We start from the raw sequence: 15,521 nt of genomic DNA on the forward strand, positions 1-15,521 counted from the left end.
CTATCACACTGTTCTGTGGTTGTGTTTGCGGCTGTGATCATATCATTGTGTATGTCCTCCACTATAAACACTCTAAGGGCAGATAGTAAGTGTCTTGTTCCCTTAACCTAGGTGCTTAGCATGTGGCACCCACTCTATACCAGGCAGGGTTCCTGCTCTCATTGAGCTAATAGTGTATTGTGGGGATGGAGGTGGGTTAGGGTGCAAGAAACAAAAGCAACAAAAGAAAAATAACTTTATTCTTATACATAATAGATACTTAGTAATATTTTTGAAAGAATGTATAAATTATTATTATTGTTTTGAGATAGGGTCTCACTCTGTAGTCCAGGCTGGAATGCAGTGGCATGATCATGGCTCACTATGTCCTTGATCTCCTGGGCTCAAGCAATCCTCCCACCACAGCCTCCCAAGTAGCTGGGACTACAGGCACATGCCACTGTGCCAGGCTAATTTTTTAAAATGTATTTTTTGTAGAGATGGAGGTCTCACTGTTTTGCTCAGGCTGGTGTCAAACTCCTAGGCTCAAGCGATCATCTTGCCTTGGCTTCCCAAAGTACTGGGATTACAGGTGTGAGCCACTGCGACTGGCCAAATTATTATTTTAAAGAGCCGTTCAAGTGCAGAAATCTTGAATGTTACTGACATTACTGACTTAAGTTCTTGAAAGTTCAGCTTTCTAAACTGAAAGCTAAGTTCAGCTATCTAAAGATGTAATATACCTTTCTGGACCTAGTGTTCTGTGGTAATTAGGTTATTGTTCAAACCCTTCAAATCTAATTCTTAGTTTTTTTGTTTTGTTTTGTTTTTAGTTTCCCTGAACAGAACTGTGGTAATCAAGGACTAGTGGAGATATACTTTAGAAATAGCAGTGAGAAGTAATGGTTAGCTTTGAAAATAGAAAAGTAAAATAATAGGTGTTCTATGGTATAATTGTTTTTATTAAGAAAGGATATGTCTTATTCATTGTACTTTGTAAAGTTCAAGCCACAGATGCTAAAATTAGAAAAAGTTTCTCATCAAATAGCTAAAATATTGATTTGATAGTCAACAGATGAAGTTACTTGAAATAAGCTATGTTAGTCTATTCTCACACTGCTATAAGGAACTACCTGAGACTGGGTAATTTATGAAGAAAAGAGGTGTGTAATTGATTCACAGTCCTGCAGGCTGTACAGGAAGCATGGCTGGGGAGGCCTCACAAAACTTACAATAATGGTGGAAGGTGAAGGTGGAGCAGGGCACATCTTCACATGGAGAAGTAGGAGAGAGAGTGGAGGGGAAGGTGCCACACACTTTTAAACAACCAGGTCTCGTGAGAGCTCACTCAGTATCACCAGAACAGCAAGGGGAAATGCACCCCCATGATCCAATCACCTGCCACCAGGCCTCACCTCCAACACCGGAGATTATAATTCAACATGAGATTTGGGCGGGGACACAGACCCCGCAGAATATTTAGAGCACCTCTTGAAAAATGCAGTCACTTTATTAATTTTGAACTCTGTATGAAAATATTTTATTAAATTTCTTGAAAAATCTTACCTACCCAGAGTATCAGTGAAGTGTTTTCATTATAAGCATCAGAAACATTAACTAAGTACAAAGGGCATTTGTTAGGATGATATGGGGTTGCTTAAAGGATAAACAGAAAAGATAAAGAACCAAACAAATGTCCACTGTTTCAGTTGGGCCAGAGGAATTACTTTTCTGTGAATGATTACTTTTCTGGGCAGGGCATTGGATTTCTTGAGTCTATACGCCTAAGAGTGCCTGCTGCGTGTTGTGTAGTTTCTGGTATATTGTAATTGCTTAGACAACAACCCAATGCAGTGTTTTCTCTTGATGTCTTAATATTGTAAAAGCATCTAGGAATAAGGACATTTTCCTAAATAACAATATCATTAATCACATCTAAGAAAATTAAAATTAACTCAGTAATGCTGTCTAATATACTCAGCATTTAAAGTCATCTAGATATTCTCCAAATGTTTTTTGTTGCCCAGGATCCAGTAAGGTTTCACTCATTGCATTTGCTTGTTTCTCATTAGTCTCATTAGTTCATGCAGGACAGTCTTCTTATTGCCTTTGTTTTTTATGACATTCACTTTATTTCACTTGAAGAGTCCAGGGTAGTTGTCTTGTAGAATGTCTCACATTTTGGATTTGTGTAATTATTTTTTCATGCTTAGATTTAGGTTAGACACTTGGCAAGAATACTACATGCTGCTTATTGCATCTCTTCAGGATGTTTATGAAGCCAGGTTGTCCCAGGACTGTTAATAATGAATTTGATCACTTAGTTAAGGTGTTATCTGCCAAATCTGTCCATTGTGAAGGTACATTTCCCCGTTTGTAATTAATGATTTGTGGATGACACTCAAATTGTGTGACTTCTTTTTTATCCAGTGGTTTGAGCATTCATCAGTAATGAATCAGTTATTACTGAGCTTTTAATGAAAAGTTTCTAAAAAGTTTCCTTTCTAAATAGACATTTCTGATTAGGCACTAAAGAGAGGGTACTGGTAGTCACTTAAAAATCCTTTCGTTTTTACTGTTTAGATGTCAGACCAGTTATATTAGACAGCTGGGAAAGAGCTCTGCTTTGGTTCCTCACAATTATTGTCGTGATTCAGATTAATCTTTTACCTTTTCTAGAAATAATACACTGTTTTTTTTATTAGAGAACTTGATTATTTTAAAACACATTAATGAAGGGTAACATAGGCCAGTGCAGTGCTGTATAGTGGAAGTATAGTACAAGCCAAATACATAATTTGAAATCTTCTAGATAGCACATTAGAAAAGTAAAAAACAGGTGGAACTAATTTTAATAATATATTTTATTTACATGAATATATCCAAAATATTTTAACGTGTAATTAGTATAAAAATTATTGAATATTCTACATTCTGTGTGTGTGCACTAAGTCTTCTAAATCTGGTGTGTATTTTATACTACTTAAAATCTTATTTTAGATGAGCTATATTAAGTTATCAATAACCACATGTCACATATCACTGTCCCTATTGGATAGTGCAGATCTGGTGGTTACAATCTTGGGCACAAAGGAACCAGACTAACTTGGTTCAGATCTTGCCTTCTTCACCAGCTAGCATCATGACTTTGGGCAAATTCTTTATTCTCTTTGTGGTGTAGTTTTCCCATTGTAAAATGGGGATAATAATAGTTCTTACTACTAGGGATGGGGAATTTGAAATAATTAATGTTGGAAAAGTACTGAATCTGTCTCTGGCACATAGTAAATGCTTAGTAAATGTTAACTCTTGTCATTATGCCTTTAGACTTCGTCCAATAATTTCCATTCTGTCTTAGAAATGTCCTTGTATTTTGTTAGGGAAGCTAGGACTAGATATTGGATCCCTTGACTTCTGTTTTATATCTTGCTGGTTTTACCCTCAGTCCCTTGCTTTACAGACTCTTCTGTAGTGACTTTCTAAACCAATAAGATGAAATAGATTTTTTAGGAGAGTTTTAATTTCAAGCATTCTCTCCCCTTGTTACCATAATTTATTGAAATGAATGGGAAAACCCAGCACCTCTGCAAATGGCAATGAGTTAATGAGAGATTTATCATTATGATTTTTTAAACCCACAAAAGATTGAGAGCTATAATATATTGGATTACTTTTTTTTTGGAAAACAAATATCTCTCTCCCAGAGAAGCCTATATGTAATTGTAGCAGTAAGGTAAAACAGATTCACTTACAAAATTAAGGTGATCTCGAAGATTGATGAAGTGTAGTTGTATCTAGTTCAGAGTTATTTAGGATGGCTTCCAGATTTGTTGATTATCCAGTCGTCTTATATTAGGTCATAATAACTGCAGAAGATAGAGAAGGGAGTATTTAATGAAGTTTTGCAAAGGAGATTCCTGTTTAAAAATAACTTGACGGTTTACTGTAATATAACGTTTGGTACCTAGAATACTAGTAAAGTATCATTGCCCATCATAGAAAAATAAAACATCATTAAACAAAGAAGTATCAGTTAGTTGAAGCCTTTGTAAGCATTCACCGAATCAGCATTCCTAAAGACAGTGATGTTGCTAAAATGAAATGGTGGTAGTTGAATATTACAGTGTAAAACAATGCCATCATTCAGGGGATTGAATTGTACCTCCGAGTTAATTTTTACATTATATTATCATTGCAGCCATATTTTCATCAGTATAACAAAAGTGGAACTGAAAAAGACTTTGCAACAGTATTGGGTGAATGTGCATCAGTATTGGGGCTTACTCTTAGGAGAATCTTCTGGCCACCAGTATTAAAAAGTGGCTTATAAGATATTTCCAGGCTGAGTGCAGTGGCTCATGCCTGGATTCTCAGCACTTTGGGAGGCTAAGGCAGAAGGATGACTTGAAGCCAGGAGTTTGAGACCAGCCTGGGCAACATAGTGAGGCCCTGTCTGTACCAAAAAGACAAACAACAGCAGCAAAACCCAAAAGCTTTCATGAATGTTCTGTAATTAATGTGAAAATTCTTATATTTTTCTCATTTAGCAGAATGAAAAATGACCAATTCAGATTTCCCTGTTTTGAGCTAAAGTATAGCTAAATATGAGCTAAGTATTGCTAAGATTGTTTATTATTAATGGACTTTTCCTGAGAATTGTTTTGGAGAATTTCCAAGTAACTGGTTAGAACATTAATGGTACTGTTTGCAGGTTATCACATTGCCCCTTGTCTTCTTGCACATCATGAAGAAATTATATAAAATATTAACTTTAGTTATTTATGGTACTTTAAGAAGTTACATAAAACATTTTTACAAAGGACAGACTTCAAGTCATCTTGAGGTCAAATTTTGGAGACTAAGGCTGATCTTAGAAAAAGCAATGGAGATTTGATGTTATCCACAGTCATTAAGTATCACTAATACTTAATTCCATCTTGTCCCAGGCACCTTTCCTACCTATAGGATCCTGAAAAAGGATAAAACAAAACAACAAACAAAAATCGAGGTGCAAATAGCCATGGCAAGACAGGGGTCATTTTATCAAGACAGGGGTCTCTGATAGTCTAGCCTGCTCATGGGAAGATAGACCTTAGAAAAGAGGAAAAAGCAAACAGGTATTTGCTGTGAAGATTACACATAGCGTAGAAGGATAGAGGACTAGGATCTCTTCAGAAATAGTTGTTAGAAAAGGCTTCTGTAGAAGGGACAGTTTGGTTAAAACATGAAGGAAGAAGCTAGCCATGCGACAGAGAGTGGGTGCAGGGCAAGTATTCCAGGCAGAGGGGATGGCACATGCGGAGGCCCCAGTGCGAGAAAGGACATGGCTTGTTCAAGAGACTGAGTAATGTGGCTTATTCACAGCCCATTGAGAGAAGTTGGAGGAAGTGTGATAGGAGATTAGGTTTGAGAGAGGCAGGAACCAGATCCTGTAGGCAGGCCATGGTAATGAATTTGGATTTTATTTTAGCTGTACTGGGGAGTTCTTGAAAGATTAGGGAAGAAAGATGATCAAACTTGGTTTTAAGATCACTTAATATTATTTTACACATAACAGTTGTCAAAATATGAGTAAAAGTACAGTCCATATTATTTTATACATAACAATTTCTAAAATGTGATTGTGAAAACTAAGGCCCTAGATTGTTAGTGATTTTGGGGGAGGTATTATAGGTTTTTGAACTGTGAATAGTTACTATTTATTGAGGACCTGTTATCTGCTAAGCAGTGAGGAGTTTTATACAAATTCTCTCTCTTCTTCACAGAAATTTCCTTGAAAGGAGGCATAATTTTTCCTGTTTGATGGGGGAGGAAATTTTAGATACAGAGAGAAATTAAGCAACTAGCACAGAAGGGCTAGGATTCAAAAATGTGTCTGCCTGACTTCACTGTCCCATAGTTTTTTTTAGTGTCTTTTTGCAGGGAGGGAGATGAGGGGGGAGAAGAACAAGGCTGAAAATTGAAGAAAAGGAAAGCACTCTTATTATCATAAATGTTTGTGGAATAAAGGAATTTAGATTTTTTTTATTTGGGGGAGTGGTTGGGAAGATAGTCGCTGTAAATTAGAACAAAGTATCAAAGTACATTACCCTATAGAAATTGAATCACCCTAGAATTTCCCTATAGGACATTATGATCCTGAACAAGAATTTCAGATCTAGCTTTGATTAGACATTGACATTCACTGGTTTTATGGTATACTTGTATGCCATGAAGTTTTAAAAGCATATATGTTTATCAGACAATTAAAATGATCTGTATAATATTAACAATTAATTGCATGTTTTCCCCAGGAGAGGGGTTCTGTAAAGTTGAAATATAGGGAAGATGATGTGTCTGAGGTAGATCAGTCTTTGGAGAAATTAGCTGTGCAGGGCAGAGAGAGACTGAGCTCTGGAACCAGGAGCACTAACTGTTACGTAGCAAAACAGGGTGGAAAATGTTTGTTAACTCTTAAGTGTTACCTGCTCTTAGTTGATAACATGAATGTTGTTGAAATCTTTGAATGTTATTTTAATTTTCTAATTTTCTAAGGTAGTTGAGAACTTGAAGCAAGATAGTCTGAACTGCATAGTGATAGTAGACACTAAAGAATCAGGATGGATGAAATGTAGGATTTGGAGACTGACAAGAAGGGATGGGATGGTTGAAAGAAACATTAACAAGTAGTAAAAAAAAAAAAAGGAGGTCCTTTGACAGTAGTGTCTTAGCTTATTATAATAAAGTGATACTTTTCTTACAACGAACATTATACAGAATGCTTGCATTTGGTAGGTATATAAAAATGCTGCTTATCCTTCTGCCCTGCGTTTCTGCTACTACTAAACTTTGAACCTCTTTTAGCAATAAGACAGATTTCATTTTATTTCTGCAAGTATTCAAATACCATATGTTAATGTTTTACTCTGGATACAATGAAGTTTAGAATTATTACTGGTCACACAATTAAGACATGCACCAAGTGATATGATTTGTTGATATTGTTGGGAGTTACAACAGAAAGAAGTTCCCTGTGGATATTTTCTTTCTGTAAGATGGAATTCTATCAAGAAGTGTGAAGTATTCTATCAGAATGTGAGGAATAATCTATCAAGAAGTGAGAGCTATTCCATTAAGACGTGAGAAATTTGAAGAGACTTGGGAATGTAGAAGATATTAGATAGGATCATTAAACCTATTTCAAAATGGAATCCAGTGACTCTGGCCATACTAAACCAAAATTAAGCAAATATAAATGGCTGGGAGTCAGGTCCCTGGGGAGAAGTATAAGCCAGTTTTTATACAAAGTCAGCTAAGGAGTGAGTGTTTGATAACCCTTTTATTGTAACAAAAAGTGGGTAAAGAAAATGGCGATAGATCTTTTAGAAAATAATCTCCTGTTCCCAGCAAAGGATTGTTCACCACCACCACCAACAAAATTTTTGTTACTGAAAAAAATAAGAAGAATGTGTATGCAATTGTTCATATATATATATGTACAAAGGTAGCAATACAGAAATACATGGAGTAAAAAGTGTTCTCCCTGTATGCTCTCCGCTCTCCGTTGGCAGCTCAAACCCACTACTCTCCCCAGGGAGAAAACAATGTTAACTGTTCAGTGTTTGTTATTCTAGTCTTTTCCCTTTGTATTTGCATTTAAATATGGGCACACAAGCATCTGTACGTGTGTACATATTTTAATATCAGAAGAGTCATACTCTACATATTTCGAATGTACATTTTTATTTATGTATCTTGACACTCTTTTAATCTCAGCATACAAATGTACCCCAGACTTTTCATAATGTTCCTCTCCTGTGCAGACTATATGTATGTATGAATTTATGAATGAAGATAGCTATATTTCTGCTTAAGTAATACTATTTTTATGTAAAATATTTAGACAATACCAAAGGTGAAAGAAAAAATTAAAAATCAACTGAAATTCTTGAGATAATCCCTATTTTGGCGACCATTAAAAAAATGTTTTTCTTTAGGTATTTACACAGTGTGAACATACATCACACCTGCCACATATAAAGGTATAATATTTATTTATTTATTTATTTATTTAGAGACAAGGTTTCCTTCAGTCACACAGACTAGGTCTCCCTCAGTCACCCAGACTGAAGTATAGTGGTGTAATCTTGGCTCACTGCATCCTCTGCCTCCCATGCTCCAGTGATCCTCCCACCCTCAGCCTCCGAAGTAGCTGGGAATACTGGTACAGGTCACCACTTCTGGCTAATTTTTGTTTTGTTGTGTTTTGTTTTTTTGGTAGAGATGGGGTTTAGACATGTTGCCCAGACTGGTCTTGAACTCCTGGGCTCAAGCCATCCACCCGCCTTGGCCCCCCAAAGTGCTGGGATTACAGGGGTGAGCCACAGCACCCAGCCAGTGTAGTATTTATAAGTGGATTATACATACAAGATGATTTTTATCATGGAACTATTTTATCTGCTTGGGGATTTTTATCTTTCCTCCACTCCCTTTCTCCTATCTTTCCCCTCCCAGTAACCAGTAGTAACAACCTGGTGTACATTTTTTCTACCTTTCTCAATGTGCATATAATCATATACATATAAAATTATATAATTTACACTCATCTGCATTATTCATTTTTCACAGAACTGATTCTACATCAACTGAAACGTAGCCCACTCATTTTTTTTGCTGGATAGTATTCTAAGGCAAGGATCAGCAAACTGCAATAAATGGATCAAATCCATCCAGCCACCTATTTGTGTAAATAAAGTTTTATTGGAACATAGCTTCACCCATTTTTGTATTGAGCAGTTTAACCTTTTAAATTCTTTACCTGTTATATGTGACACAATTTTCCCCCCAATCCATTGTCTTTTGCTTTGTTATGGTATTTTTCCATAAAAAGTTTCTTTTTTTTTAATGCAATAAAGTAAAACATGCCTCTTCTTTTCTAGCTTTTAGTTTCCTATTTTGATTTAAAAGGTTGCGTAACTCCAGGATTATCCTTGTATTTTCCTAAAATTTCTTCTAAGGTTTTTATCACTTGCATTTTTTATAGGCCTTGAATACATTTTTATGTCTGTATTGAGTGACATTGTAGTATAATGTAGTATAAGATCACAGATAATGAACAAATAGCTAACAGTAATGTAGTATAAGATCACAGACCCTGGTTCTGTGATTTACTATCTGTTCAACCTTTGACAAGGTCCTTAACATTTATGTGTTTTTTGTTTTCCTCTCTAAAATGAGGCTGATTCTTGTACCTGTTTTGTAAGATAATAGTGAAGCTTAAATGAGTGGTTATTATGTAGAAAATATTTAGAACATTATCTGGTGCATAGAAACACGTAAGTGCTTTTACTGTTATTACATGGTGTGAGTAGGCATCTCATTTTTTTCCCATATGGATAACCAGTTGTCCTAGTAACATTTATTGAGTAGTTAGTTCATCCTTTTCCTCAATTGATTTAAAATGTCATCTCTACTACATATTAAGTTTCCAAATATATATAGCTCTGTTTGGGGGCTTTATAGCCTGTTATGTGTCTTTATCCCCTGCTCCAGAGCCACAGTGGCTTAGTTACTATAGCTTTATACATACTGGTAACTAACGAGTGGAGTCCCTTTACTTTGTTTTGCAGAATTACTTTGGCTCTTACTGGCTTTTTTTTTGCTCTTCCATATAGTTTTGTAAACACTCATCAGAATTTACAAAAACTGATTAAGTCTTAGCATGGAAGGGAGTGATACTAAGTGGCCATTATTAGAATGGAACCTGCAGTCTCTCATTAATACTTTAACCATTGGAAGTTTTTAGAAGTTATCTGGTTATGTAATCTAAAGATTGGTACCATCCACCGTGCTAGGTGGGTACTGGGAATATAGCAAATGAAAACTGTAGAAAGATAGATCATAAGCCTGCAGTTCCCAAACTATACCCTGAGATACCCAAAGGCACCTCAGAGAACTCCCAGGGTCATTTCAAACTGCTAGGGAAACATGCCACATCTGTTGGACACTATGCGAACTTCTATCTCAAGGTAGTTCACAGTTTCAACATCTGATTGTGCCATCTTCATTTTGTACCTGGGTTATCTTTGTGAAGTTGAGCTTTTGGTGGTTACTGTTTTAAAAAGCAAGTACTATGCAAAAATCAATGTGGAATAGGAAATGTGGGTGGCAGTATTTAGTTGCACAGCATTTAAGTTTTAGAAGTTGTGCAGGGCCCTATAGGTGCAAACATCCCATAGTAACTAATTGTGGTTATTTTAAAATGAAATATATATATATATTTTTTCAGTTTGCATGTATTATTTTTTCAAAAAGGTGTTAATTTGTTGGGACATAGATACTCATTTGTTTGAACCTAACTGTTAAAAAAAAATAGAATGGTTAGCCATCTCTTTTGACCTATGGAATTATTGAAAGAAATTGTAGAGAAAATAAGGGTACCAGGAGCCAAGCAAGTTTGGGAACCTCTCTACTTTAACTTAAAGTTATTACAGATATTCAAAGATTATTTGGAGTGCTCTGTAGGTAGCGCATACACCATGCTTGCTTAGAACAGGCAAAACTAACATTGCCTGGGCACCTGGGACAGACAGCATTTCTGAGCAAATGATATTTAAGCTGAGCTTGAGGGAAGACTGAGAACTGACTGAAAAGGAGTGGTGGTGGGAATAGCTTGTGTGAAGAGGCAGGAGCTGTGGGGAACTGACTTGGAGAGCAATGCAAGGGAGCTGGAAATAGGCAGAAGCTAGATCAGGTGGTCTGCTAAAGGAGTTCTTTCAGGTTTCTTTGTAAAAGGCAGCGGCAAGCCTTTGAGGGGTTTTAAGTGAAGAGAGGATATCTTAGGTCACTGCCCTCCTACTGAGAGAACAAAATACAAAATTATGTACAGAAATATTTGAGTAACACTGTGTTCTCAGTAATTTAGAGTGAATATTTTTTGTAAAAATTTTGAAGTGCCTTGATTTTGAAAGGCATTTGTAAGCTTTCCTGTGAGTGTAATTCGCTCTTAATTTTTCAGACACATATACTTTTTTGTTGTTGTTGTTCAACCTGGCTCAATTTTAAAAATGAAATAAAAAGCAAGACAGTGTTAAACTGCAAAACATTTAAATTGTAATTTTGGGGGTATTTTTTCAAATGGCAAAAATTGTGTTGTAATTTTGAAATAAAATGTATTTTATTATCAGTAATACAATACTTCAGATTTTTAATTTGCATATTTTGGCCACCAATCTAACACATTTATCTTTTAAGTTTCTGAGTTAAGTTTGGGGGGTATAATAGAGATTTAATAGTTACACAGTAAAGATATAAACGTAATTTCTCTTAGTTTAGCTATCTTTTTATACTTTTTGTTTATGTGTTTATTCTACTATGATTCCAGTAAACTAATGCAACATAAACATTTTGATAGTAATAAGAAACTAATTGCAGGTTACTTTTTAAAAATTTCTAAGCTTATTTTCAGGAATTTTAAGACTTAAAAAATAAAATAAATTTCATGGTCATTAAATGGGCATAGAGACCTGAAACTCTTTTTTTTTTTTTTTGAGACGGAGTCTCACTGTTGCCAGGCTGGAGTGCAGTGGTGTGATCTCGGCTCACTGCAACCTCCACCTCCCGGGTTCAAGTGATTTTCCTGCCTCAGCCTCCCGACTAGCTGGGACTACAGGCATGTGCCACCATGCCCGGCTAATTTTTGTATTTTTAGTAGAGATGGGGTTTCACCATGTTGGCCAGGCTGGTGTCGAACTGCTGACCTTATGATCCATCCACCTTGGCCTCCCAAAGTGCTGGGATTACAGGTGTGAGCCACTGTGCCCAGCCACCTCTTTTCTAATACCTGCTTGTGGTGTTTGGGAAAGTGTAATTAGTCTGATTAGAATTAGAATTTGTTTATCATTGAAGTGTTGAAAAACTTTTAAAACAATTGAATGTTATTTCCTTCCCTCTGCCAGTGTGTTTTATATTTCTTTAGAGCTGTTTGTTCATTATATAATATAGAATTTATGTCATCCTTAAATTCATAATGTAAATAATATAAAGAGGTGTGTAGATATATTCGAAAAACAGTCTTAGTTTCATTTGCTGGATTGGGTTTCTCTGATTTTTCACATGAAGAAAGCTGATGACAACTTGAGTTGTTTACAAGGGAACTGGTCAGAAGTTTTCTTGAAGAAAAGTGATAAAGCTTTAAGTTGGAAAGCTTTCCAACAGGCTGAGAATATAAGGTTTATAGCAAATATTTTTCTTTAAATTTTGTTCTTCCCATGTTCAAAGAACTGACAGGGACTTAGAGAAATTAAGCTAATTCCTTCCATGCTCTTTACACTAAAATGAATTCTAGATGAAGATTAAATGTAGAAAATCACAAAAGTAATAGAACAACGCAAGGCTGAAATTTTTTATAAAGTTTAGTTTTATGTAGCTTAAAATTTATTCTTATAACAAATATTATAAAGTCAATTGGAAAAAAGAATATTTGTAAAATATGATAGCAGATTGCTTTTAAAAGTCAGTCGGATGAATAAATTCTCTAGAAAAATGGACAAAGTGTGTGTATAGTAAATTTATGAAAAAATACAAATAACTAATAAACATAAAAAGATACCTCTTAAGAATCATTTTAATTTTCTGCCTCCTTTATGTTCAACAGAGAATTTCACTTTGAATGCAGTAACTTAAGGTATTTATAAATCTAATGCTAGGGTTTGAAATAAAACTTTTATTGGATACTGATGTCATTTAACAAGGCTTGTTTATCTCAGGTGGAAGGTTTTTTTTTCCCCTAATGTTCTTCTAAATGGGTCAAAGTTTGGTTTCCTACTTGAAAATAAACCTTATTTATTAGACATTTATAGTGAGATGACTATATTTATGTGTCACATCCAAAGAGCAACAGTTAATAATTTTTGGACTTGTTAGTAATATATTTACTGACAGAAATAGTAGAAGAAAGATTTGCTTAACTTTGTTCTTTTTCTTTATTTTTGTAGGAGCCAGCATTCAAACGTTCACTCCATTTTATTTTCTGGTGGAGCCGGTGGATACACTCTCAGTTAGAGGCTCTTCTGTTATATTAAACTGTTCAGCATATTCTGAGCCTTCTCCAAAAATTGAATGGAAAAAAGATGGAACTTTTTTAAACTTAGTATCAGATGATCGACGCCAGCTTCTCCCGGATGGATCTTTATTTATCAGCAATGTTGTGCATTCCAAACACAATAAACCTGATGAAGGTTATTATCAGTGTGTGGCCACTGTTGAGAGTCTTGGAACTATTGTCAGTAGAACAGCGAGGCTCACAGTAGCAGGTAAGTTTTAAATGATTTTTTTTTGCATTTTCAAATATTTATAACATGTACATCTTGATAAAAGCACTGTTCTCTTGGAGTTTTCTTTAAATTAGTAGCAACAAACATACTCATTTAACAGATATCAATTGTGCATGTACTCTGTCTATGGGACCTTGCTATAGGGCTTGCTCAGTGCCGTAGAGAATAAACTGTACCGTGTTTCCACTTGTCTGATGGCTTACTATTGCTATCAGAAGTACCGAGCAGTTCTTTTCTCCTTTTAGACTTGGAAGTGGCAGAAGAAGTGGTATAGGAAAATTAAATCACTTTGACGGCCAATTTCTGTCTTACCCAGCATAACCATTTAGTATGGTTTTGTAAAACTTGCAGTAAAGTCAGAATCCTGGTTCCTTGATGCCTTAACCAAGGAAATGATATTCAATTGGATTAATTGTTTTAAAATCTAGAGAGTGTATATTAAGGTGGAGAGCAGAAAGTTATAAAGAGAGGAACTTTCCCTCCTTTTCAGAGTATCCTTATTTGAAGAATGATGGAAAGTGTAAGAAAAATTAGGGATCTTGAAGAGTAAGATGTGGTTTCTAAGTAAGTCATGTCTGTTTTGTAGTAGATACTAGCATTCCTGAGATAGTGTTTCTTTACTTGAGTACCAGATGAAATAGTTTTTGTGAAGGGTCATGTTATACAAAAATGTTATCTTTAAGTCCTGTATTTACTCTCTCCTTGGTGAAACGCCCATGTGTGAGATAGAACCTCAGAGACAGTAGTCTCCCATCTCATTCCTACTCCAGGATTATGGTTTCCCATCTCATGCTCACTCCAGAGTATTATTTGCTCATACATTCAGAGCATAATGGCTGTTTTTTTTCCTCTTTGGGGACAAATACTCAAAGTTGAATTTGGGTGTGACAAAAAGTTTCTGTAATTATTCCATAGTCATAGATTGAGGATGGAAAAATAAAAGAAGAAAAAAAGGGTCCTTTTTCCAGTTTCCCTTTTCTTTCCTTCCTTCTCTCCCTCCTTCCCTTCTACCCTCCCTTCTTTCCTTTCTTCCTTCTTTCCTCTTATTTTTCTTCCTTTTCTTTTCTTTCTCTTTTCTTTCTTCTCTCTCCCTTAAAAAATTATTTGCCAGGCTTTCTCCAACGTGTTTCATAAATAAATTGGTATAATGATTGCCTCTACAATGTCACTTAGGTCAGTGTCTGTTTATAATTTAAGTTCTTAAATATCTCTTATCTGAGCTTTATTCATGGGCTGCTTCCTCTCAGCTGTCCCCCTATATACTATCATCAAATCCAGTGAATTCTGCTTCCTAATTTCCCTGTACTTAATCCACTTTCTCCTTCCTGAGGCTACTCCCGGTCTTCCCTCACCACAGCCTTATAAGCATCTGCCTGCTACCTTATTCTTCCCCTCCTCCAGTCCAGTCTCCACCCTAGCTAGAGTACTCTTTCTCACCCTTCAGTGATCCTCCAGTAACACCATCAAGGTAACATCTAAACTCTCAAATAACAGGCCTGTTGATTCCTTTTATGAGCTGTCTTCCACTTCTCCAACCTTATTTCTTAACATTTCACCCTGCCTCTGTCCCCACCCCTGTCCCCTACATCCACCATCACCCTCACCACAGTTTTAAGCACTGGCAGTATTGAGTGTTTTGTTTCCTTTCATTTATTCTCTGCCTTCCAGCGTTTGCTCATGGCATCCCCACTGCCTGTTAATTTTATCCTCCACCTTTTCCTCACTTTCTTCTCCTCTGCTAAGTTTGTCCATTCTTCCTCTTAGCTTTGATACCTTCAGGAAGCATTTTTTTGACCCATATCTAAGCGAGCAGCACCAGAGAAGGTGATACATTCTGCAGTGACTGCATACAGGGTTCTGTAGGAAAGTTATTTAACCCACTCTTGGCCCTAGGTATCAGGAGTAAATAGTACCCAAGCTAAGGGATTAAATAAAAATTCTTTTAAATAGTTGCATAGTATACATTGTCTAGATATACATACTGTGATTTATTTAAAGATTTCTTTATTGATGAACAATTAAATGGTTTAAAATTGTTGGATGTTATAGGCAGTACTATAGTGAACTGCCTTCTGCAAATCTTTATTTCTATAAAACAGATTACTGGAATTGGGATTGCTGGATCATAAGATACACTGTGTGTGTGTGTGTGTGTGTGTGTGTGTGTGTGTGCAATTAAAAGGTACTAGTTTGTCAGTTCCTCAAAATGTTAACCATAGTGTTACCATA

The 15,521-nt window shown here is 35.7% G+C and overlaps 1 protein-coding gene across 9 annotated transcripts in view; it reads left to right on the forward strand.

Moving 5' to 3' along the window:
• Positions 1–15,521, forward strand: part of NEO1 (neogenin 1) — a 265,178-nt gene that overhangs the window by 54,520 nt on the left and 195,137 nt on the right. For all 9 annotated transcript variants that reach the window (XM_012507524.2, XM_030814721.1, XM_030814722.1 and 6 more), the window contains exon 2: positions 12,954–13,271. In XM_012507524.2, the coding sequence (XP_012362978.2) occupies positions 12,954–13,271 (318 nt within the window). The remainder of the gene's footprint in view (positions 1–12,953; positions 13,272–15,521) is intronic.

The sequence above is a fragment of the Nomascus leucogenys genome, chromosome 6 (assembly GCF_006542625.1).
Source record: "Nomascus leucogenys isolate Asia chromosome 6, Asia_NLE_v1, whole genome shotgun sequence".
Lineage (NCBI taxonomy): Eukaryota > Metazoa > Chordata > Mammalia > Primates > Hylobatidae > Nomascus > Nomascus leucogenys.